This window comes from Erpetoichthys calabaricus, chromosome 6 (genome assembly GCF_900747795.2).
Source record: "Erpetoichthys calabaricus chromosome 6, fErpCal1.3, whole genome shotgun sequence".
Lineage (NCBI taxonomy): Eukaryota > Metazoa > Chordata > Cladistia > Polypteriformes > Polypteridae > Erpetoichthys > Erpetoichthys calabaricus.
Window position 1 is genome coordinate 55,990,801 of NC_041399.2, and position 26,669 is coordinate 56,017,469.

A 26,669-nucleotide genomic window follows, 5' to 3' on the forward strand; every position below is an offset into this window, starting at 1 on the left:
TATATTTGTGCTTAAAAATCTTTTAAAAAATATATATATATATATATATATTCACATACAGTTTGTACCGTCTGGAACGGATTAATTGTATTTACATACAATCCTATGGGGGAAATTGCTTCGGTTCACAACCAAATCAGTTTACGACCAGAGTTTTGGAATGAATTATGGTCGTGAACCGAGGTTCCACCTAATATACAATATTTACACATTTCCACAGTCCTTGGTTCTTCTGGCCACCTCCACTCCTGTCTTGCAAGCTCCGTCCTTCTTCCACCTGACTCTGTCTCACTAATTGAAGTGAGGCGGCCCCTTTTATCCCGTCCCGGATGTGCTCCAGGTGCCTAGCGATGAACTTCTGGCAGCACTCCCCAGTGTGGCAGAAGTGCTGCCCTTGCACCCGGAAGCACTCCGGGCATAAACAATCTCTGGTCTGTCAGCACTTCCTGGTGTCCCGGAAGTGCTGTTCCCTAGGGATCAAGGACCGGCCAGGTACCCAGGGAAAAGAAGTGCCGCTCTCCCGGTTCCTCCTTCCTCCAGGCATCCTGGTGGGGCAGGGTTCCTGGCCGTCTATCACAACCTTTAGAGACAAATTTATGGATGATGTGTTTTCATCAGCTACATGTCAAATATCAACTTCCATCAACACTCTTTCTTATGGAGAAATTAGAACCATTGTCAAAAGGAGTTAGCCTAATTTCTCTAATGTTTCATCAATAAAATATTAGACTATTTTAGTTGCAGATGCTGAAAATATTGTTAGTTACTCCAAATTTTATCAACTAATTTTATGGTGCACACTCCAGGTGATTTTAGTAAGTAATCTTAAAGGGACTTTGTAACAGGTTTCTCAGACAAGTGAGTAATATTTCAAATGTTCATTCTTCTTCACTCTATGCAAGCGTGGTGAAATGTAAGTTGAAGTGTGTACATAGTATACATCTTTCAAGATTAAATTTATCTTAAATTTATTAGGATCCTAATTGTAAACAGCGTCGTCATATATCAGGTAGGTTTTGGGAGTTTTCCCTGTTAAGATCATTTTTGGAGAAAACATACACCAATTTGTCAGAATGTGTAGGATTCAAATACAGTGATACCTTGAGATACAAGTTTAATTCGTTCCGTGACCGAGCTCGTAAGTCAAAATGCTTATATCTCATTAATTTTCCCCATTGAAATTAATTGAAATGAGATTAATTCGTGCCAGCCCCCAAAAATACACCCCAATTTTTTGTTAAATGTTTTCAACATAAGAAAAATGTATTTATAATGAACAAATATTGTATACAAACAAAACCTAATACGTAAAAGAGAATCTAAAGAAATAAACAGACGTTGGCAAAGCTGATTAGCGTATTGTAATGTTTTTTTCTTTCACTTCACTTTTTCTTAACTTAATTTTCTTTTTCACTAGTTTTTTTCTTTTTTGCCACGCTTTCATTACTTTCATTCACAGGGCGTTTCAGTAGAAACCTGTCCAAGGAGCTTTGTTTAGTCCTTCCCTTTAGAATGTTTCTGAAATGAGTTAGGCAAGTGTCATTAAATAGCGAGGCTGCACGTTCAGTTTCTTTTCAATAAAGTCAGGCGTTAGGCAAGCGTCATTAAATAGCACGGCTGCATGTTCAGTTTCTTTTCAATAAAGTCAGGCATTAGGCAAGTGACATTAAATAGCGCGGCTGCAAGTTCAGTTTCTTTTCAATAAAGTCAGGCGTTAGGCAAATGTCATTAAATAGCGCGGCTGCACGTTCAGTTTCTTTTCAATAAAGTCAAGCGTTAGGCAAGTGACATTAAATAGCGCGGCTGCACGTTCAGTTTCTTTTCAGTAAAGTCTGCCGTTAGGCAAGTGTCATTAAATAGCGTGGCTGCACGTTCAGTTTCTTTTCAATAAAGTCAGGCATTAGGCAAGTGACATTAAATAGCGAGGCTGCAAGTTCAGTTTCTTTTCAATAAAGTCAGGCGTTAGGCAAGTGACATTAAATAGCGCGGCTGCACGTTTAGTTTCTTTTCAGTAAAGTCAGACGTTAGGCAAGTGTCATTAAATAGCGCCGCTGCAAGTTCAATTTCTTTTCAATAAAGTCAGCCGTTAGGCAAGTGTCATTAAATAGCGTGGCTGCACGTTCAGTTTCTTTTCAATAAAGTCAGGCATTAGGCAAGTGACATTAAATAGCGCGGCTGCAAGTTCAGTTTCTTTTCAGTAAAGTCAGGCGTTAGGCAAGTGTCGTTAAATAGCACGGCTGCACATTCAGTTTCTTTTCAATAAAGTCAGGCGTTAGGCAAGTGTCATTAAATAGCGCCACTGTATGATCAGCTGTAATTTTTTCAGGGTGTTTCTTTTCTTTAAAGTTTGAAACTTTTTCCCACATTGCAAACACTTCCTTTATCTCACTTTAAGAGATAACCTCTTCCGCGATACAGATCTCCTGCAGAACCTCCGTATGTTGCTGCGTATGTAGTTCCGTCAACTCCTCTGTCGTCAGTTCCTCGGAATGTGTGGGGACAAGCTCTTTGATGGCTCGTATTTCGAATTTTGGCTCATAACTCAAGACAAAAAATCGACCTAGTGACGGCTCGTATCTCAAAAAACTCGTACATTGGGGCACTCATATCTCAAGGTATCACTGTAGTTCTAATCGTTTAATGGCATTGTTTGGAGAATACTGTGCTAAATCTACTGTGATCTTCTATACTGTACTGCACATGTGTCAGTTTATTTTGTCCAACTAGAGGAATCCTAAGTCGATAACTCAATGAGAAAGTTATTTAACACTAGAGGAAAAATATAATTTTCCTTATGAATTTGTTAATGCCATGCTAAATTAACTCTGTAGGGCCATTGCTTGCATTCTGGTTTTTTTTTTATGTTTTAATAGACAGTACATAACTGTTTTGTTTTTTTGTTTTTTTTTTAATTATTTTTTGACCACAAAAGTCTCTGAACTGGGTAGCCTGGGTTGTTAAATGTTTATCATGATTTAATGCATCTTAATTTTTAATTGAGTTGTATTAAACTTATTTTAACAATATATTTAAACTCAATAAAGATCAAGTTAATAGTTAAGCAGAGTTGCTAGCAGAAGAAAGGTAGTCTTGTCAAAATAAAATATTAGATGTTAATTATTTCTTTTTGGTAATAATTTTAGACAACTTTAGACAACAATTTTATTATACAAGCATAAGTGAAAAAGACATCACCTCTAGTATTCATATACATACATACATACATACATACATACATACAAACCAATGCATGCTGTCTTTAAGGTGGCAGAGTTTAATTTCAAACTTCTGCTACAATGAGCTCTTTTCACACAGACCAGCTCAGCATGTAGTCCCGTTATTTCTTCTAAATGACTTTGCCTAATTTTACAGATAAGTGACATGATGGTCAGAGACATTCCTAGACTAGATGTCAAGATCTAAATGTGCTTTGTGTTGTATCTTAGCAAGTTCCTGCGCAAGAAGGAGGAGACCAGGAGCAATACGAATAGCATGCCGCAATCTCCAAACCATCTTCCCAAATATGAAAGAGTGAAAGAGCTGTGTCAACAACCTAAATACCAGACTACCTGTGAGCAGCCTGGACAGGTGAGTTTTATGATGAAGGTAATATTTTGATGGCCTGGTGAATCCAGCTGAACCCAAACTGAGCCAGGACCATAATCAGTCTCATCTGCTTCTGAAAGTTTAGTGCTCACTGATAGCAATTGTCTATTCGTATGCTTCCTGAACTTGTAGACTAAATGAAAATTGTGTAGGAATGGAGCTTGACATAGAATGAAAATGCAGAGAAGCTGCAGTGGATGTTTGTACAAGTATCTAGTGACAAGTGCCCTGATCATATTTGATGGTGACCTAGTGGACTGTTCTTTAAGATAGTTTTAAGTCTATGTATAGTAGGCTGTTCACTTATTTACTAATCCTGAACTTTATTAACTATTCAGGTTAGGTTCCATTTATTTTTTTTTATTGACCTTGTTCAATCCAAATTAGAGGAGGACAAGGATATCCTATTCCGGCAACAGTGGGGCACAAGTCTTTTTAATGTTTCCATACTTCATCTCCTTTCTCAGTTATAGTCAATAAATTTTGGATGTTGGTTGTAAAGGTGTGCACTTTAGTACAGGTAGTCGTTGACTTACAACCGCTACCATGTCTCACAGGCAAACAACAGTCTTAGCCATGCCAGCTCTGTATGCTGTGACTCATTCATTTCGATCTCAGTATATACTTGCAACAATTTCGATTACATTTGGTTACATTTGTCTTATAATTAAAGGTAATTGATCTTGGCGCAAAAATGAAGGTGATCAAGCAGTATGAGGGGAGGAAAGAAAGTGAATGTGATCGCATGTGACTTTTAAGTTATCCCATTGTAATTGGAGTTAACTGCACGCACTGTACTGCAGCGCTCTGGCTTTGAATCTGGTTAACTTTGTGCGAACCGCCACAAAGGGATAATAAAACCACAGTGAACTCCCTTATCTGTTAATGTTTATTATTAATAAGCTTAAATGTTAAAACAGAAAGCATATGAGACTCAAACTCTGCCAGTGCAATTCCTCCTCTCACAGTTAACACAGTGAACACTGGGAAAGGCTTACACTGATAACGTAACATAACACAGATAAAGAAAGGACTCATGAAGCTGTTAAAGGTTTAGCACCCATGTGAGCAACAGTAATAACAAAACAAAATAATAAAATAAAAAATAATTTACAAGAAAAGATGGAAAATATACAAAATGTCCTAAGAATGATGATAAAAAAGGATATAAGGCAAACAATATGACTTAAGGGATTTATTATACAATACTATACATACAGTGAGGTTTGAATATATATACAGGTTCATCTTATGTCCAGATCGACTTACAACTGGTCCGTTGAAATTTAACATATTTGAAAGTCAATGACTACCCATATATGAACCTCCTTTATTGCAAGAAGCTCAACCAAAACATTACTGTAGCTGCTGATCTGACTTGCTGATCAGGTTAAGAGAAATGTAGACATTTTCCTCTTAGACAAATGTTTCAGTTCATGAATATTTATGGCAATCTTTGTGTCATTAGCTCTCTTCTGGTCATGCCACAGCATCTCTTTCAGGTTGAGGTCTGAAGTCTGATTCGGCCATTCTAGAGCACATTTTTTTCTGTTTTAAGTCATTCTGTTGTTATTTTACTACAGTGTTCTGGGTCATTGTCTTGCTGCATTGGCCAACTTCTGTTAAGTTTCAGGTGAAGGACTGCTATCCTAATATTCACCTGTATAATTTCTTTATAAAATTTCAAAGTCATTGTTCCCTCTATGCTATCATGCTACATAGGCTCTGAGACAACAAAGTAGCCCCAAAGCATGATGGCCCCTCCTTCCTGCTTCAGAGTTCAGATGAGATTTTATTGTTGGTGTGCAATGTTTTTTTTTATTTTATGCAAACATACTGTTGCACGTTTCTACTGAGAATTCAACTATTGTCTCATTCATCCACAGAACATTGTCCTAGACATGCAGTAGAACATCTGGTGTGCAGCTATGAGACATGTACCACTGTTTCTTTCTTAAGGCAGTTTTTTTTTTCTCTGTGGTGTCCTTTCTTTGAACACCATTCTTCTTTAGGGATTTTCTTATAGTGGATGCATGAACAGAAACTTAAGTTTGAGATTTCAGAAGCTCCTTTGCTGTTACCCTGGGGTTCTTTTTCACTTACTTCAGCACTGAATACTGTATTCTTTCTGTGATCCTTGCGGGATACAAACTCTCATGGAGATTACTGAATTTCCTCCATTTGTAAACAATTGGTCTTACTGTAGATTGATGGACACTCGAGCCTTTAGAAGTGTTTTTGTAGTATCTTCCAACTTTATGCAACCATACAATTCTCCTTCTGAAAGCCCTCTAAAGTTTATTTTGATGGTCTGGTTCATAGGAACACATCTTTCTTGAGAAGAGCAGAGTCTATCAGCAATCAAACACTGTGTCTTTTTTATGGACATGTCAACTCCAGCCCACACCTCCAATATCATTTCATTGCTTAGAATATCCAAGTTTTCCCAGTCTAGATTGAGATTGTTTAAACAGTGTGTTTAGTGTTGACTAAAAGTGCAATTGTTTGTTTGTTATTAGTTTTAGCAGATGATGTTTATCTATTGTTGTGTTTTCATTGAAGATAAGACCTTATATACAGTATATACTATACAGTATGTGGAAATCTAAGTAATTTCAAAGATTTCACATTTTCTTGCAACTGTAAACTGTATGAAACTCTTATTTTATAGCTTTGTATGTTATAGCAACTGCAATTGGAGGGCCAGAACCTGTTCTGGTAGCAGCATTTCTTGTGTGGTGTAGCATGCCAGTTCATCATAAGGCACATGCACACACACCTACTGTTATTATCACTGAGACAACTTAGATGTTTCAGTCAACTTAACACACGTTTTTGCGACGTGGGAGAAAACCAAAGTCCTGAATGAGAGCTGAACTGTAAGGTAGCAAAAATAACTGCACCAGCATGCTTACTTGATATTTACTTTTGTTTTCTTCAACAAAAATATTTTTTATAAGTTGGTCTCCATGCTAGCAGTAAATGCCTTGCATGTTTTTCCTAAAGAACGATTATTTCTGTTCTGTTATTTTGTAGGATTCAGAGGGACATTAGGGGCACCCTGCTACACCTTGTAAAGGAATGTGTTTGTCTTTCAACTTTACAAAAAGAACATTTGTTAGCACTCAGCAATTTAAATAACAAACAGAATGATGGATTGAAAGCTATTTAAAAGGGATGTTTCCCAAGTAGGATAATGGTGTTAGGAAATTGATGGATGGATGTTTTGCAGAGAAATGACAGACAGGATTTCATTGATTGATTTATATCATTACAGATTTTAGCACTTGGCCTTCCATTAAATGCCCCTGTTATAAATCCTTATTCTCTTTAAAAAGTTAAATCTATAATACTAATGTTATATGGACATAACTAAGAGTGATCTTAGTTTCTTGGTATGATGTTTCCTCATTAGACTTTTAAATAATACGTAACCTTTTTAACCTCAGGTTGTGAAGATGGTTTGATTAACAGACTCGGTCCAAAAAGGCTGTGTATTCATTTCAGTAAAGTTAAACATGGGACTTCAGTCTGTTATTTGGAACAAAGATGTCTTATGACTATTACTCTAGTTGTTGCCACCTCATCTCTCACTACTAGTAGTGGATTGTGAATGAATGGGTCAGGGGCTAAGAAGACTTCAGAATTTTGCCATTGCAGATGTGTATTAATAACATTTGAAATCAACATATTTTTTCCCATGTACGTAATTGTTTGTCTTACACTAAAGATGTGCTTAACCAAGCACAGCATGACATGCAGCCATTTATTTCTTCAGGTTTTATCCTTATGTCTGTCTTATGGTGTGGTAAGCTGGAGTCTCGCTCACAAGGCAGGAATCATCTTTGCACAGGGTAGCAATGTGTCGCAGGGTTGCACGCACACCGAGGGCCAAGTTTAGGTCTCTGATAAACCTGAGCAACATATCACCCAGAGATGAAAAACAAATACAGAAATGGAAAGGCTGTAGAAACTCCTCATAGTCAATTATTGGAATTGGGCTGCATCCAGTTTTTTGGTGCTACCTGTTGTAAAAATCTGTCATTATAAAGCTGGGATGCCATCAAAACCAGGGACAAAAACCAGAAAAACAATCAGATTGAAAGTCAAAGAGTAGTGAGGTATGGCTGAAGAACTGATTAATCTCTCACTCTACTATAAAACATGTGACTGGTGAAAAGCAGCAGCAAGTAAGAGTTGTGTGAATTGGAAATGAGCACATTGTGGTGGTAATAGAAGGCAGTGAGTGAAAGGACAGAGTGGTTAAAGGTGGGTGTGATGATTGCTGTGTAATACCAATTAGCTGGTCATTGCTGGCTTTATTAAAACCTTAAAGCAGTGTGGGGGTGCTAGGGGACATCAATAGAGAATGTACAGAAGAAGTTAAATGGATGCTGCGTTACATGGTATTGTGGGGAGAATCAGTCAAGTAGTAGTAGTAGTAGAGTGGAAGCTAGCTGCTACTTTAAAACAGATCTTCAAAAGCTTGTTATGAGCAAGGTTTAAAAATTAAAATGTTGAAAAGTTATTTTTTCCTGTAGAGGCTTACAGATACAGTGCTGTATGAGTTACGTCTACCAAAGAGTGCAGCTGTAAGCAACATTCTGGGGTTCTTGATCTTGACTCCAGAAGTGTTGGAATTGATGGCCTGGTCTCTTTCAAAATGTTAAGAGTTATTAAGGCAGTCACTTTCTGGGATTGAACCTACAGCCTTTTGGATTAGATAGATAGATAGATAGATAGATAGATAGATAGATAGATAGATAGATAGATAGATAGATAGATAGATAGATAGATAGATAGATAGATAGATAGATAGATAGATAGATAGATAGATAGATAGATACAGTAATCCCTCGCTACTTCGTGGTTCACTTTTCGTGGATTCACGACTTCGCGGGTTTTTAAATACAAGTGATTGCCCGCCTATTGCGGAAGTTATGTTTCAGACCCATCAGCAACAGGAGAAAATCCGCGATATAGAAAGACCATATAAATAAACATTTTTATAGTTTAAGCCTTAAAATACCCATCCCACATGCTTTAAACACATGTAAACTTATAAAACACACTTTGTTAACACATATGATATGTGGATGTCGGGCTAAGGATATGAGTAACATCTCACTATTATAAAACATTTTAACTTCACGCAAGACAAGACAGTGAGACAGGAAAATTGGTGATGTACAGGCTTTTAAATTATTGACACGCAGAGCGACAAGCAGCACAAAGCCAGCACAAAGTCCACTTGTCCTTAGCATTCATTCAGCTCCCCACCCCCTTGACAATGCAAAGTGTCAGAAGCGTACTGCGTATTCCGGGGAGGGGGGTTTGAGCGAACGTGCGTTCAGCCCTCACACCCCCCCCCCCCACTCCTCCTCCTCTTTACGAAAGCGCAGAGCGACAAGCAGGCATTTTGTCAGAAGCAGCACAAAGTCCATTTCTGCTCAGCGTGAGTTCAGCTGCCCCCCTTCACAAAGCAAGTGCAGACACTTCGACGTTTGATCGCTGTGTGCAGTGTTGGTCTGCAGTGTTTAAGAATGTAGAAAGTGTTTAAGAGCATAGGAAGTGTTTATAAGAGTGTGGGAAAGGTGAACAAGAGAGTGAGAAAGGTTTATAAGAGTGTGGGAAGGGTTTATAAAGCCCTAAAATATGTATAAATAATAAAATAAATATAGGTCGCTACTTCGCGGATTTTCACCTATCGCGGGGGGCTCTGGAACGTAACCCCCGCGATAGGTGAGGGATTACTGTAGATAGATACTTTATTAATCCCAAGGGGAAATTCACATACTCCAGCAGCATACTGATAAAAAAACAATATTAAATTAAAGAGTGATAACAATGCAGGTATAACAGACAGACAATAACTTTGTATAATATTAATATTTACCCCCGCGGGTGGAATTGAAGAGTCGCATAGTGTGGGGTAGGAACGATCTCCTCAGTCTGTCAGTGGAGCAGGACAGTGACAGCAGTCTGTCGCTGAAGCTGCTCCTCTGTCTGGAGGTAATACTGTTCAGTGGATGCGGTGGATTCTCCCTGATTGACAGGAGCCTGCTCAGCGCCTGTCGCTCTTCCACAGATGTCAAACTGTCCAGCTATGTGCCTACAATAGAGCCTGTCTTCCTCACCAGTTTGTCCAGGCGTGAGGCGTCCCTCTTCTTTATGCTGCCTCCCCAGCACACCAGAGGGTGCTCGCCACAACCATCTGATAGAACATCTGCAGCTTCTTATTGCAGATGTTGAAGGACGCCAGCCTTCTAAGGAAGTATAGTCTTGCACAGAGCATTAGTATTGGCACTCTAGTCCAATTTATCATCAGCTGCACTCCCAGGTATTTATAGGTCTGCACCCTCTGCACACAGTCACCTCTGATGATCACGGGGTCCATGAGAGGCCTGGTCCTCCTAAAATCCACCACCAGCTCCTTGGTTTTGCTGGTGTTCAGTTGTAGGTGGTTTGAGTCACACCATTTAACAAGGATACATTATGTTTTAAGGATTACAGTCCAATGATCAGTTGCAAGGCTCTTAACTGAAGAATCTGTGCTGAAAATCCAAGTGTCATCTACCAGGTTTTTTAGCAGTTTAATGGAGAAAAGTAAGTTGATGGAATTGGGAAGCTCCCAGTGACAATGCTCCCACAGTGTCCTGCATGTATTTATTTCATTAGCGCTCTGAATTCATTGCAGCCTTCTTGTTTCTTCATGAGTAGCTTTGTAGCAAAGTCAATTCTTTTGAAATCCGGGTGGTCCATCTGCGTCGTTGGTCAATAAATGTTTATGGTACCAAAATTGTTTAGAGACAAAAAGATACAAATTACTAGAGTTTAAATCTACACCAAAATATGTTTAGATGTTCAAGCCATGAGTTATTTTTTTAATAATTGAAATGGCATTAAATCAATTAAATACAATGGAAACATTTATCACAAAGAGCAGAAACAATTTTCTTTGTTACACTATAAAGACCAGGATGCCATCCGTATGTAACTGCATTAAATTATAAACTACGGTTCTTTTAAGCCTAATGCTTTCTGTTCCCATTAAACTAGATTCCATTCAGTTGCTCATCAAATGTGAACAACCACAGAAGGCCTAGCACAACAAATATGGGACAGACCCAAATCCCACATTGTGGAAAATAAGAAAAATCTGGAAGCCTGACTGCCCCGAAATGTCCATTTTTGAAGTTAACAAATCAAGGCATTTTGACAATGTCTAAAAAAATATCTTTTAAAAAGAAAATGATTATTTGTAGTTATTGATACCTAGACACCCTAAGAATAATGCATATGTTGAGAGCATCTATGGGTATAAACCTACTTTAAGAAATGAGAAATTAGTTTAGTTTCATAATCTATTTTGAAGTGACAAAGCAGGCAGTACATTTACCAGACTCTGGTCCCTTTTAACAGTTGAGCTTGTGGGGTTCAGGGTGTGATGCTGCAGTTCTGTAAAGTTGCTGTGAGTCTTCTTGCGAAAAAACATTTTACCTACATGTTCTTGCCAACTAGCAACAGGTGTAAGTTTCAGATCAACAGACATGTCACCATTTCATTCAGACTTTCAAAGGCTTAATATTTGATGAATATGACCAGAGCTCCATCACCACTTAGATAGACAGATAGATAGACACTTTTGCTACGCTGTCAAGACACACCAATTTATAGCGAGCACAGGGGACCAAATGAATAACCTCACTTAACATCTGATCACTTCAACCAGATCTGCTAGTACAAAGAAGATGCAAGAGATTTACTGCTATTATTTAATACATTTGGTGCCATTTCAAATGAAACCATGACAAATTTCACAAGCAAGAGGTGACCTGTCCATCTGAGAAGCTTGTTTGTTTAAACAATATCTAAGTTGGCCTGATATTTTATCCAGACACTTTAAAAAAAAAATTGTCAAAGTATCCAGTTTAGCTAAATGACTTGGTAGTTCATTCCACATTTCGAAGACCCATTGTGTGTAGATGATCTTCCTGTTACTAGTCTTAAATTCACTTCTCCTTAATTTCCACTGGTGTTCTTGAATAAATAAAATTTAATTAAAAGAATTCTGATGAATCAGTTTTAGTCTTAAAGACGTTTTAAATCTGAAAGTAATCTTTTTAAGTTGAGAATGTTAGTTCTAATATTGTGCATTGATTTTTAAGGTGAGATAATTACAGTGCATTGTTTCACTTGGCAATTGAAGTAACCAAAACACCAGTTTATTTATATATGTTTCATTACACACCAAAATGTTAAGACATATCCTCCCTTTTATACAGGTAGAGTTGCCAATGAGCCTACCCTGTGAATGTGTGAAATGAGGCCAAGAACATGCAAGGTCCATACATTCTGTGACCAGGTTTGAACATGAACCCAGAACACTGGAACTGTGCGACAGCAGCAGAATAACTACTGTACCACAGTGCTTCCCTCATTAAACATACCTCTAGCTAATTTTGTGAACTTCTATGTCACAATGTTTACTTCTTAATATGTCTTTTGTTATTCATGTGTGTCATTAGTACTTGTTCACTATAAGTGATTTTCTTGCAAATTTAGAACTGACCACAGTATATTTCAAGGTGGAATGTTTATCATCTTAAAATCATTTTCCCAGAGTCATTTGAGGATAAGTCACATAATGATGCTGTCTCATACATTACAGCAGTCATGATGTGGCTCTGCTCTTTAGGAAACATAAACAGAAAAATGGAAAACTTTAATTCCACATAAAAGAAGTCTTTTGCTGTAAGGAAAATCTGTACAGAAAATGATGATCACTGTGGCCTATCTTATATCTTCCCCAACCAACACCAAATCCACCCCAACCCTGCCCACAACACCCGGCTCAGTTCAGGAGATCATAAAACATATTAATTATTAAGCACTTTCATTTGTAACATTCATTCATTTATTTATTTATTTTTTAATCTAAGGACACTGAAATATAAGTGTACTATATGGTCTGTCCCCTTCTTTCAGGTACAAAATAGTATTATTTTCTGCTAATGTTTTTCAGTGTATATGTGGGGAAAGTGTTGTGTGAAGCGTGGATAAACTTTTGCTGCGGCAGCATATCAAGTCTCCCCCTCTGCTTTTCACAAAGCCACGTAGGTTTGCCGTTTTAACAGACAAGCCAGCTGCCAGTCGCCACTGTCTCGTTCTGTGTCTCCAAACCTCTGTGCAAATTCGATACTGCTGCCAGACACATAATCTGCCTGTCAGAAAATGATGGCTTAACATGCAGTTTTATCGCAGAGGCGCTGAGCTCGTTGGGACACTGTTTGCCACAGTTCTGAGAAAATGTTGGAACTGTGGTCAGAAAAAAATCTATGTAAATGTGATGAAGTCAATCGTGTGCTTTTGTGTCTTTGAAGTTAGTTGTGCCAGTAAAAAGAAATTCCTAATACTGAGTTGAGGAAAGTGAGAATTTTTAATGTGTTATTATTTCTGAATGTTCAGGGTAATAATCATTAAGTTTGAGAATGTATTTTTAAATTTTAAAATGTTCCTACTCCATGTTTTCAGAAGTGATGGTTTCTTACGACCAGGTGAAAGGGGTTTGGTAAATTCATGAGTGAATTTTCGAAAATACCTACTTTTGATATCAGTAAGATTTTTTTTCTGTGCTTAATAAGAAACATTTTCTGTAAAACATTTGTGTGTATTGTTTTAAAGGAGTAATGTATGGTGTCTTGCAGTGGTCATGGAGGACAATGGGAGTTTTTCTTAACTATACTTCACTCATCCACAGATAATTCTTCTTTATTTTAAACAGAGAATTAGTGGGAGGTATGATGGCATAAAGGGTAGCACTGCTGTCTCTCAGCTCCCAGGTTCTTAAATACAGTTTTTGTGGACATTTGCATGTTCTCCCAAAGTCTGTGTAGGTTTCTCTATAGATTCTTAAATTTTTACCCACACCTCAAGGGCATACATATTATTCATGTAGGTGATTCTAAATTGTTTCTGAATTGATATGTGCATGATTGAGTCCCAGTGCTGCTGAGATACACTATGGCTGTATTGAACTCAAATTGGCTAAAGAAGATTTGAAAACAGATTGGTAAACGTAGTCCAAAATAAATAAAATTTATATTCATCCATCCATCAATCAGTTATTAATTACTGAACTAATCAGAGTAACTGTTGGAGGCCTGTACTCCGAAGTTCCCGATTCCAACTTAAATAACATAAGCTCCTTTAGGTTTTGCATCACAGCTTGCTTTCAAAACATATAAGAATGGCATGTTCTGAGGCACTTGAGTTTCCTCACTTAGGTCGCTGGGTGAAAGTCAAATAGTGAAATGGAAACTTACAGGTCCTTACACCAGTTATTGACCTTTTGCGATGCTAGTGACTTCCTTTATTTCTTGCCTTGCTAAGTAACTTTTAATGTTGAGATACCTTTACATGGATTCACAGAAATGGCAGTGCATTGAGGATACATCCGGTAAACTGCGCATCCACAAGTGCAAAGGGCCATTTAAACCATCCTCAAGCAAAAAGAGAACCAGGAGCCTGAGGTCCAGAGGTTACAGCACCAGGCAGAAGGAGTGTAACTGCCAGCAAACTAACTACAGAGCTGCTAGAGATGAACGAAGAAACCCAAAACCGATACCTCCCAGCGAACAAAGTAAGTTGGAGGCAAAGAAAGTGATTTACTGTAATGACCATGTGGCATCTGGGTTAAACAAACAATAGGGGGAGAAAAATGCATCCACATCAAGTCAAAAGCTGAATGCTCCCTGCTGTAACTTGACAGGTTTTCACTTATTTGCTCACTTATTCATATCTAGTCTTTGTAAATGCTCACTGTTAAACAGACAAGCAACCTTGGGCTGTGAATTAAAGCAGCAATGATGCTGAGTTGAATATCTGTAGTGTGGAAAATATACTTTATAAGTAGGCTACTGCCCTCTAATGGATTACATGATAAATGACAGTGGTCAAGACATTAATGTAATCGTGTTAAGTACCAAAAAAATCAGGTTAATTTATTGCTATGTTTACTGAATATACACTAACCACCATGCAGCATGCTCTCTGGAACCATGATCAATAAATATAAAGCTTCCTTTCTATCTGCAGTGTTTCTGTTCATGCACAATTCTGTATCGGCATATACAGTATAGGTTTTTGACGATGTTATTTTTTATAACCCTTATTTTTATCTTGTCTATCTGTCCACTAATCCATTTTAAATACAAATAAACAGTGATAAATAGTGATTTTTCTATAGGGTTCAAGTGGCTTTGCATGCGCTTTAGTAATTTTATTGCAATTATTTTTTTGTTTATTTCAAAATAGGAGCATTAACAGGTTAAACGATGTAGTTTGAGCTAAATCACCATCCTTGTGATTTAAAGAGGAAGTTAACGTGATTGTAGTGTGCGACATATATTGAATTCAATGGCATATCTAAGCATTAATCAATCTATTCATTTTCTTATACTGTTATATGGTTTGATTTCATTGGGATCCAGTACTGTTATACTAGGATGCTTTTCATTGTAGAAAGAGGCTATACAACATATAGATTTGAAGGATTCTACATGTGTTGCTAATCATCCAGCCATTCATTGATTGATTCATTTATTTTGTATACCCTCAATATAGCCATAGCCAGGGTCAACAAACACAGTCCATCAAATCATACACTAATATACTCACCGACAACTATTCATTTATTATTTTAGGACTCTGCTTATTCTAGTATGTGTTCATCATGGAGTGGAAACCTTAACATCAGAACCAACCTTAGACAGTGTGTCTGATGGTGGAGATGTGTTTTTTTGCTAACATTTCTTAGTTTAAGAGAGCATTTCAAGAGGGCCTGGACATTATGCGATCTCAAGTTTTTAGTCTCACAAATTGCTTTTCCCTTCCATTCAGCCTTCCTTTATTTATTTGTAATCACTGTCCTTAAACAACAGGTACTTTCACAAGGGATAGCAAACAACTAAGCAATCTTCTTTTTGGTTCACCCATGACCTGTACTAAGGTTGTGTCACTCTGATCGAATAAACAGCTTGTGCCTGTCTTTGACTGTTAAATGGAAATTTCAGAAAGATACTAATTATTTGTACATAATCTGATATGCTTACATTATGCATTTTATTAAAACAAAACATAAAAATTTTACAGGATATAAACCCCGTTTTGTGCACACCAGAGCCTCGCGCTCTCTGGGTGAGGACACAGAAGAGCTAGAATATGATGCTGACCCTGCAGAAGAGTTCGAAACCGCAGCAGCTTTTGAGCTGGAGGATATAAGTAGCCAGAGTGATGAGCTGGACACAGCCCTGGACATGGATGATGAAGAGGATTTTGAAGATATGCTAGCTGATGATACAAATGCTGTGGGCCCATCAAGCTCCATTAAAGTGACTCACAAGTAAGATGCTTTAGAAAAAAAAAATAAACAAAAGCTATTCTAAACTCGGGTGTTAATTAAAGGAAATACAACATGGGTTCTGCCTTCTAGTGCATTTGTAATTTTGCAGTAATTTTTAATATAGACTTGTCCCCTCATTTATAAAAGTATTGGTGGCGATTATTATCACCCTAGTGTAGTAGCTTAAATATAATAAAACATAAACATTAATAGTCAATTAAAAATACAGTGAATGGTTACACTGAATTACCACTGTCATTATTCAGTCAGATCTTCAGAGTTGTTGAAAGTGTTATTTAAAATAGGCATCTTGAGCAGATATACTATCTACAGATTGTGTATGTGCAAAACAGAGGAAGAACAGGCAAGGATAAAGATTTATGTGGTTTAGTGTACAGCACATTAGAGGCAGCCATGGATCAGAAAAAAAGAAAACTAAACTTTACAAATCTGAATATCCACCTATCTACAAAGATTCTAATATAATATAATAAATGTGCACCTGAAAAAGTAATTCTGCAGTTCTTTATAAAAACATTTTTATGGCAAATGAAAAAAGAGTTATGAGTTAAAAAATGACTAACAAGCCTTACTAATATTAGTGTTTTGTTGTATTATTATCTATTTTATTTCAATCAGTTTGAATCTCTGCATTATAACTCAAACGTTTACTGTTTTGACAGTTATGATTTTTATTTTGAGCAATATGATGATGCAGTTTAAACAACCGATGTGTCTTGCAAACATAATGTGTGGAAATTGCATTCTCAAGAGCTAGCAAACACTCGTATAATGTAGTAAAAACTGATGATCCTTTCATGGACTAATACAATAATTGAGCACTAACTTTATAATTGCCATTGTTGGGATATGTCCATCCTGTTCCTTCATTTAATTATTCATCTAAAACTTTGTTTGAGATTGAAAATGCTATCAACTGTAACACTGAGGGCCTCTGTCAAATCTTACTAGTACCAGAATGATAGCAGTGAAGCCACAAATATCAAAATGGGTGCTTTTGTCATAACAAACAACAGTAGACAATCATTAGCAAGGAAGGGCCAAATGGGTACAATATAGATCCCCTGAACTTGCATTCACAGAAATTTGCACTACTGTTTACCTGGTGGTGTCACATACCACTCACCCACCTTCTGTATGAAAATGCTTAAACGTGTTCAGCAGATTCATTCACATATGATTCTGAATCATTCCTGGAGGTTGTTGTTCAGTGCCACAACTCCAGTGATTCCCCATAAAAGATTGATTCATGTCTTCAGGATGGAGAGAAACAAAAGCACTGGAGCGCAACTCTTTCTTTCTGGTTCTGAGCCACTCTGCAAAACTCTTGGTGGCAGAAGTAAGACAAACTGCCACATGTATTGTGCAAAGACTGAGTTTCAGACTATATCACTTGCCTTTATTAAAATCTTAATGGAAAAAAAAAATAAAATTGGGAAGATGAATGATGAATTGTTAATCAATAATCTGGCCAATTTTATTCTTTGTTGTTTTTTATAGGTGTTACATCCTGACTAATGATACAGTGCATTGTGAACAAGAAATTTACCGATCTTCCCGAGCCTGGAAAAATCACAAGAGTTACATCGATCAAGAGGTAGGAAAGCAATTTCCTGTGTGTTATAGCTTGTTTTTTTAATTGCTTGAATCATAATATCAGTATTGATTTTTTTCCTACAACATTAAACACAGATCGAATCTCTTCAGGACAAAATAAAGAATCTAAGGGAAGTCAGAGGTCATCTAAAACAAAAACGGCCTGATGAATGTGAATGTGCTGGAAACAGGTTTGTTTTCTTCATTTCCGTTTGAGCTAACTTCATGTAAATTTTAGCATAATGTTTAATATTCTGGAATCTAAGGCTATTGGCTTGAAAAGTAATGACATTATCCTTTTAGCAAGATGCTTAAAATCTGCAATGATTTTGTTTTTCTGATATATTAGCAACTGAACCCAGCAGTCACTACTCTTTTACTGTTATATTCTGCCATCAGTTACAAAACATAGCCACAAGTCTGCTATTGTACCTTCTCTGCTACAAAATCTTATTGCTTCATATATTATGGAGGACTTGCAGTCCGTATCCACTGTGGAGTCACACCTGCTTTTAGATACTACTTATTCAAAGTGTGTCTCTGACAGAAATACATTCGGCAAGTATCTTTATAACACTTACAACAAAATTGAATGTGAACTGAAAATAAATTTTGAGGAGGTGCAGTTTATTTGGACTACTGTAGACATTTGGTCTGCACATGATAAAAGTTTTTTGGAGGATTACTATCCATTGGATCGATTCTGAACTACAGAGAAAAAAAAAGCTACGATTCATACTGAAATCGACTAGGTATGTACTTCATAATCCTGGATTATCTGAAAACTGTAACCAGTGTGGAATGCCTCTGTTGATTTCTAAGAAGTATGCACATTTTCTTACGACAGAATCTTCTCATGTAGTGTTTCTGTTGAAAGACTGTTCAGTTATGGAAGTCTTGGGCTCAGCTCACACCAAAGAGAATCGGCTTTAAGATTTTTGTTTTGAAAGATTGCTTCTTATATGAGAAATAATAAAGAATTGACATGATTCAGAAAAGAAATATGAACACATATGTCACAGGACGACATGGTAGCACTGATGATTCGCAGTAAGGAGACCCGTGCTAGCATTCTAGGTCATCCCTGCATGAAGTTTGCATGTTTTCCCCATATTTGTGTGGGTTTTCTCCATATTCTCCAGTTTCCAACAACTGTCCAAAGACATGCATGTTATGTGAATTGATGATGCTAAATTGCCCTTGGTGTGTGGGTGTGTGTGTTCGCCCTGCAGTGGTCTGGCACCTTGTCCAGGGTTTGTTCCTGCCTTGCACCCTGTGTTACCTCTTTAGGCTACAGCTACCCTGAGACTCTGATCTGGATTAAGAGAGTTAGACAATGACATGACATACAGTAGATCCCTAATATTTTGGGGACCTTGATGTTGTATTTTTGCTTCATTTTTACATTTTTACACTACATTTTTAATTTTTACTGTTGACTAGGTAAAACTTAATTTGATTGCAAAAAGTAAGATACCTGTCACATTACTTTGAAAGTTTCACAATTGCATAATTTAATAACTGTCAATTTTAAATTAGGTACATTTAATATACAAAAATAAAGACACCTTTTTATGTCAGAGTTCAGCACAAGTCATTTAATTTAAGACCAATAACGAAAAATACATATGCTTTTTATTTATTTATTGTCTTGTTGTGACTATATTGAAAATAGATCTAATTGCTAATTTGTGTTTGTTTGTGAGTGCACATTCAATTCTAGACGTATCCACAAATGTACTGTAATATTTGAATGTATTTACTTGCTGATTTTTTTGAACGTTTCATACATAGTCATTTGTAATGAAAGTAATATAATACATAATATATATATATATATATTATATATATATCACTTGATAAAAGTAATATTTTTGAATAGTTTTTATTTTTTAAAAGTAATATGTAATGTTAGTCATATATTACAATTTAAAAGTAACCTACCCAACACTGGTAATCACTAAACAAATTAATAATTGTTGAGGGAACAAAATGGATGTTATACTATTCAAAACAGTGCATTTTTCGGTTTACTAGCACCGAAGCCTTTTTTACACCCCCCCCCCCCCCCCTTTTTTTTATTTTATTTTACTGAAATCACACAACATTCCATACAAATAGGTCAATTTTTACAAAACTAGGATTGAGCCTGTTTTACCCCTTTTATCCATTTTAGTAGCACTTCACTGACATTGCAACCCATTTCTTTATAGCTCTGTTTAGCATGTATTGTAGTCAGCTTTACAGGTGGCTGATACACAGAGCTTCATGGTAAATTGTTTTAACTTCATGCATTTAAAGACAAAATAAATTGAAAATGCAGTGTGGGCATTGTAAATCCCATTGTCTATTTATTTATGTAACATGTTAAAATGACATCCTTCCTACTTAGACATTTAATTTATTTCACTTTAGGGACAGAGTTATTTGGTTTCATAAAACAAATTGTAAAAATGAAACCCCTTTTTTAGAGGTTGCATGGGCTGAGAAAAGGCAAATGATATGTTGGGTTAGAGGGCTGGAGTGAAAGTGTTGATGCTAGTAATTAAACTGGCACTTACAGAATGACCAGTTGGTGAGCTGGGCGTTCTTAGAGTGCAGCCCTAAGGCATTGGTTGACTTTTTGCACTTAAAAACAGACATGGATGGAGGACTTTTGTCTGTTCATTTGTGAAGCGGTAGTTCACACCACCTCCCAAGTGGAGATGCCTCACAGGCTTATAACTTGATGAGGAATGCAGGTTGGCTTAAGTGATCAGATGTCACAGAAACTCAGCCGCCTCATGTTTCTGCTGGTTTTGGACTCCACACAATTGCTGGCAGGGATTTTGCTAATTTAATATGAGATTATATCTGAACCCCTGTCAACCTCATCCTGAATACCCAGCACCATAAGACATTTTGGTAGGATTGTCAAGTAAGTGGTCATTTTGAGGCCAATATTTTCACAAGAACATATAAAACAAATAAAATTCCCTTTTGTTTTTGTTTTTGTTTTTTTTTTTTTGCTTTTTAACTTTAGAATACGTTGTTTAAATAATGGAATCTCTTCTACTGTGGACAGTTGCATGTCTTGTCTTTCTTTCTTTAATTTTAATAGTTGCCAGTTTCAAAGCAGCACTTTTTATTTATTTATTTATTTTAAAAAGCTACTATAAGAAAGAAAAGGGGCTAAGAAACAAAGACAAGCTGAAGAACAGAAACAGCCAACTTCACCCTTTTAAGTAAGTATTGTTCTATAGTAATGTGTGTGTACTTTGTAAATTAGGGTAGTCACACTGAAATCTGGATTTTGGATATATCAGAATATTTAAATATTCAAAATTTAATTAAAAATTTAATATGTTTCCACTGTATTTCATGTTACTGAAGACATCACTATGTGACTTAATTGTAACTACCTGGTTTGATTATATTCAGGTATCACTTGAGGAACAGCCTAGCCAAATTTTAGTTGGATACCTTCTAATGTCCAGTGATAAATAAATGATGACCTACAGAACTCCTTTATATGCAATAAGAGGGAAAAGCTTAGTTCTCTTGATAGATTAATAATTGATGGGGTTGTGTGAGATTTGGTCACAGGAGGGTGTTGTATTTGTTGGCTCTACCTTGGGTATTTAGCTTTAAGTATGTTTTTGTAACGTTTCTAAATTGTGACCTCATGATGAAATAGTTTCTTACCTAGAAGAAAACAAAAGCAGGTAAATGGTGTGCATTCTCTAATAGTTCTGTGTTTTGGTCACCACAGTACTGGTCTTGGGACAGCCGATGTAGTTGCATTTGCTGCTTTATCATGCAGTGATTTTTATATTCTTTTCATTATAATGCTTCTTTTTACCATCTAAGAGCAGTTTGTATAGCTGCAAAACACATAATACCTCCCTTGTTATTGAGCACACCCAAGTCAGAGTAAACTTTATAATCCCATGCATCAGAAATATATTTTATCTGCATGTGTTTCAAAAATAGTAATAAAAATAAATAAAAAAATAGAATCAATCAGCTTACAGACATCAGGGAATTCTGGTTGATGTTTAGTTGAGATTTTTTTTTTCTCTGGCCAAAATAATTGTCTGCTCCAGTAATTTAATGCAATGTAGTCATTCATGAACTGTGAAAATTCAGTACTGCCATTTTAAAAAAGGGGACAAATGTTATTTTTAGGGAAGCATCACAAGGTGGAAGCAATAAACTGCAAATCTTCAATGAGAGCCGCCGAAAGAAGAAAGAGAAAAAACAAAAAAAGCGACAGAAAAAGGGCGATGACTGCAGTCTACCTGGCCTGACCTGCTTCACACATGACAACAATCATTGGCAGACTGCCCCCTTCTGGAATTGTGAGTAATTACATTTTATTGTGCACTATATTTAAATAAGTGTAGGTTCTAAATGCAGAAATTCTGGTTTGTGTGTGTGTGTATAGCACATTTTCATACAAATTATGTTGCTCAAAGAAAAATGAAAAAATTAAGATTTGGCAATACTAAGTAACCTAGAATAAAGTAAGGTCTGATGGCCAGGAGGACAGAAATAGAGAAGGACAACATAGGCATGTTATAGAGCGCCTTTCAAATAATACAAAGAGTACATGACATGTGTTTCATGCTAATTGGGGGCAAATCAGGTGATCGAATCTGGCTTTGTGCCACGCAAGTGTTTTGCTTACTTGACAGAGTGTACATCAGAGTATTATATCCACAGGCCTGGATGTGCAATTTGATTATTTGGGTGGTCATCTAGCTTGTGATTGGTCAGCCATTTGGCAAACATCCACCACACCCTCTCAGTTGTGAGAACACCTAATGAGTTAATGTCTGAGGTTCAGTCCCCGCAAGGGGAAGCAAGGGTTTATACACTTGATAAGCCCCAATTAGGGCAAAACACGTGTCATGTACTCTTTGTATTATTTGACAGGTACTCTATAACATACATATATATATATATATATATATATATATATATATATAATATAATTTGTGGCTTACACAAAAAAGAATGAAAGAAAGTAAGAGAATATACCATTAAACTCTAGTATTGGTGTGTATTGTATCTCATAATATAAGTAAACGTAATTGAAGCTAACCATGGTTGTTGAATGAAATACAGTACATGACAATGTGCAAATCATTCTTAGTCCTCCTTCCAAGGATGACTACTGAAAATAACATTCTTTGATAGCTCAGCCATGACAGGAGCCTGCATGTTTTGGCTAGTTGTTACAGAATGGCGGACTATCATGTAATTTTAGTAAAGCAGACTAAGATTAACTGACAACTTTACATTATTTGGGGATAATTTTTAAGGAATGCTGGTGACTGAGAGTGTTTTGTCTTTTGTCTTATATCCTGGATGATGTTCATTCAAGTAAAAATTAGCTCTGATTTGGTTTAGAAGGGTCTTTAAGTGATAATTCTTATTTGGAGTAAAACTTTATTAAGTTCAATTTAGTTGAGTTTATTTTTTTTTAATAGCACTCTTTACAGGAGTAAAGGGTTAAAGTGTGTGCACAAATACACAACTACCGTTCATTAAATTTGTGATTTTAAGAAATTTGTGGAAATTATATACTTTATAACAAATAACTAAAAAAAAATTAGGTAATGAAACTAAAGTATGATGTCAGGAGATGCATGAATGTTTTTAATATTTCATCTTATGATTATATGTTATGAAAGACTGCTAGAACAGACCTAAATCTGTCTGTGGGCTTCTCTCAATAACTGTCAAAGGCAAAGAATGAACTTGCTCTTTTCAAACTTTAATTACAGTGGGATCATTCTGTGCTTGTACCAGTTCCAACAACAACACCTATTGGTGTTTACGAACGATAAATGAAACCCACAATCTTCTCTTCTGCGAATTCGCTACTGGCTTTTTGGAGTACTTTGACATGAATACTGATCCCTATCAGGTAAGAGCTCTTATTCCAAAATGCACTGTCACAGGAATGCTTGGTGGGGTGCAGGAAGTGTACGTTCTGATGTCTGCAAGTCCTTTCAAATAATGTGAAAGGCAAAGTTTGGTACCTTTTTATTGGCAAAGCAAAGGGTTTTAAATTCTATTATTATTTTAATGGGGTGGAAATAATAATTTACAAATAACAAATAATAATGCACATTGTGTAAATTGAGGTGCTCTGCTGATTCGATCACTGCTTATTTTGTCCCATTCTCCCAGCTGACAAATACAGTTCACACTGTTGAGAGAGGAGTACTGAGCCAGCTCCATGTACAGCTCATGGAGTTAAGAAGCTGCCAAGGTCATAAACAGTGTAACCCAAGGCCGCAGGGTCCTGAAACAGGTATACTATAATCATTTCCTTTTAACCACTAAGCAATCAAACAAACAGAGGGATCATTCTTGATCTCGCTTTAAGTCTGAATGGTGGTAAATGATTTTCATAGTTCTTGTTTTCAGGATTTTAACAAAAAAATTATTTTTTAGGTATCATCTCTTTTAAACCGGTGTCGAATTTTGTTCAGTAGTAAAGGTGAACTGTCTGTCCAGCATTTGACCAGCACCATATTTGCAAGTGCTTTAGCTGTGAACAAATATGCAACTGCGAATAAGATTTTCAAGTCCCCATCATTGCTTTAAGATTTTCAAATTATTTTCTTTGTACATGAATCTACTGAGCACTCGCGGTTTTTTCTTTATAGATTCTCTTTTTGAAGAGAAGCAATAAGTGAATATTTGTTTAATTCTGACACAATGATCGGAAAATTATTCAATCTTGCATAATCCCAAATCTAACATCAAAGCCAAAGCAGGAACTAATCTTGAATGAGATGCCAGCATAAATAAGAATTGTACCTTAAATGGCAAAACCTTCACAAACCATTTCTTGAAAAATGAGTTTATGGAGGAGAAATAACTAGTATGAGCAATAGGGGGCAAAAGAGGTTATGAATTGTGCTTTGGGTAAAACAGCAAATGTATGGATATGTTGCATACAATTTGAGGATGTCCTCACCCTGTCAATTTCTTGTCAAGTTTATGATGAAAATGAATGAAACACCATTTTTTAGATGCTTTGACATCTAGCAAAAGTAGAAATAAATGTTGAAAACTTTTTGAAAGTTGTTAATTAAAATGAAATGAATTCTCATATAGATGTTAAGTCTTTCCATTAATTCAATATGATGGAAACTGTCCAAAAAACAGATTTTACAAAACCAATAACAGACAATGAACAATTTAAATCCTATTTTAGAGGACATGTGACAACAAAGCCCTGAGAAATGTATTATTTCCAAATTAAAGTAAAAACTTCTCCATGTGGTCTGCCCATACAAATTGTCTCCCTTTTGATTCCTTAAAAGCAGTTAGTTTTAGAATATTTGTATTTTATTTTTTATTGTACCTAATATTCTAAACATGCTTAATCCAATTCAGGCTTAAGCCAAAGCACCCTTTTGTGTTCTGTAATTTTGACGCAGAAACATTTTTTCACATTTACATTGATTCAATTAATTGTGTAATTGATTTGAATATTTTTCCACTTCTGACAGCAAGTCATCAAAATGCCAGGCAGTTGACAAAATTTGCTTTTTGTTAGTTTTCTCTGCTATTTTTGCTTTTGACTTTTACTGCATTACATAAATTAGAAAGACCAACAAACTTGTTATCAGTGTAATTTGCAGTATAGACTTGTCCCCTCATTTCTAAAAGTATTGGTGGTAATTATTATTGCCCTGTTGTAGTGGCTTAAATATAATAAAATGTAAATATTAATAGTAAGTTAAAAATGTAGTGAATGTTTACACTGAGTTACAACTGTCATTATACAGTCAGAGCTTCAGAGTTGTTGAAAGTGGTATTTAACATAGGCATCTTGAGCAGGTACACTATCTACAGATTATATATGCACAAGACAGAGGAAAAACAGGTGAGGATAAAGATTTATGTGGTTTAGTGTACAGCACATTAGAGGCAGCTTTACAAGAAAGCGTGTCATCATGTCTGATACTGTCACAGTTCTATCATAAATAGATGAACATCTGAAAAAACTGCCAGAAACAAAATGCTGATTGCTGTTCCTGGTAGGTCTTGGGCAGAGTTAGAAGACAGGCAACAGTCAGTTGGCTAACAAGAGATTATAAATGTCCTGCCTAAAGAGACATCAGAACACACAACTTGCCACAATACCATGGATAGGTACAGTCTGCCAATCCATTAGGAATAACTTGTTTACCTGTGAAATTTCAGCCTGATTGTTAAACATTTAGAGGTCACTCCGTTCCGAGTGTTTTATTTATATCATTGCTATATATGTACTCTTCCTAAGAGTTCTTAACTGGCTCAATGATTAGTGAACAATAAAAACCAAATGATGCAGAGATCATTCTAATCCCTCCTCATCATTTTTTCTTTATCAAAAAAGAGATATAAGAACGTCTTCCATTTCCTTGAAGTTCTAGGTGCTTTGGATTGATTTGACCTTCCAGGCTATGGTGCTGTATTGGTGTCTGGCGCTGTTGCAAAAGTCCATGGCCTTGACATTTCAGAAATTACAGTACATTATATCAGGGCTCAGTCAGACAATAAAAAAATGGAAGACAAGAAGCAGCTGCAGGAGATAAAAAGAACTGAACTCTGGGGTGTCCACTACTGCTACACTGGGAAGGAAAACACTGTGATATTGTTGGATTGAAGGCCAGTATTGACCATATTGCTGTTACTGTCACTGGGAATGGCCAGGAAACACTTTTAGCAATCCTGGAAATGGACAGAGGTACAGGGTAGCGTCAGACCAAGATTTGTGTTGAACAGTTAATGTGATCCAACAAATTTTATGAACTGTCAGCATGTGTAACAGTAGTGAACAATGCAGCTGAAAAGCAATTCATTTCATTGAAAAGTACAACGATTAACTAAAGAAAGATGAGGAGCAGAAACAGTTTAGTCTTTGACTGGTCATAATCCATTGCAATCCATTTTCTAACTTCATCAAAGACAGGGATAATTTTGTAGACCAACAGTGTGACCAGCAGATAACATAAAAACTGGCAAATGGATCAACCTCTAAGTGTTTATTTTC

At 36.3% G+C, this 26,669-nt stretch overlaps 1 protein-coding gene across 4 annotated transcripts in view; it reads left to right on the top strand.

Annotated features, from left to right (window-relative positions):
• Positions 1–26,669, top strand: part of sulf1 (sulfatase 1) — a 163,433-nt gene that overhangs the window by 124,402 nt on the left and 12,362 nt on the right. For 3 of the 4 annotated variants that reach the window (XM_051928722.1, XM_051928721.1, XM_028803605.2), the window contains 9 exons: positions 3,447–3,588; positions 14,038–14,248; positions 15,760–16,009; positions 17,531–17,627; positions 17,723–17,817; positions 20,776–20,850; positions 21,794–21,966; positions 23,398–23,540; positions 23,807–23,930. In XM_051928722.1, coding sequence (XP_051784682.1) covers positions 3,447–3,588; positions 14,038–14,248; positions 15,760–16,009; positions 17,531–17,627; positions 17,723–17,817; positions 20,776–20,850; positions 21,794–21,966; positions 23,398–23,540; positions 23,807–23,930 — 1,310 coding nt within the window. Of the gene's footprint in view, positions 1–3,446; positions 3,589–14,037; positions 14,249–15,759; positions 16,010–17,530; positions 17,628–17,722; positions 17,818–20,775; positions 20,851–21,793; positions 21,967–23,397; positions 23,541–23,806; positions 23,931–26,669 lie in introns of those variants that run through there. The other variant, XR_007935236.1, reaches the window with a different exon arrangement.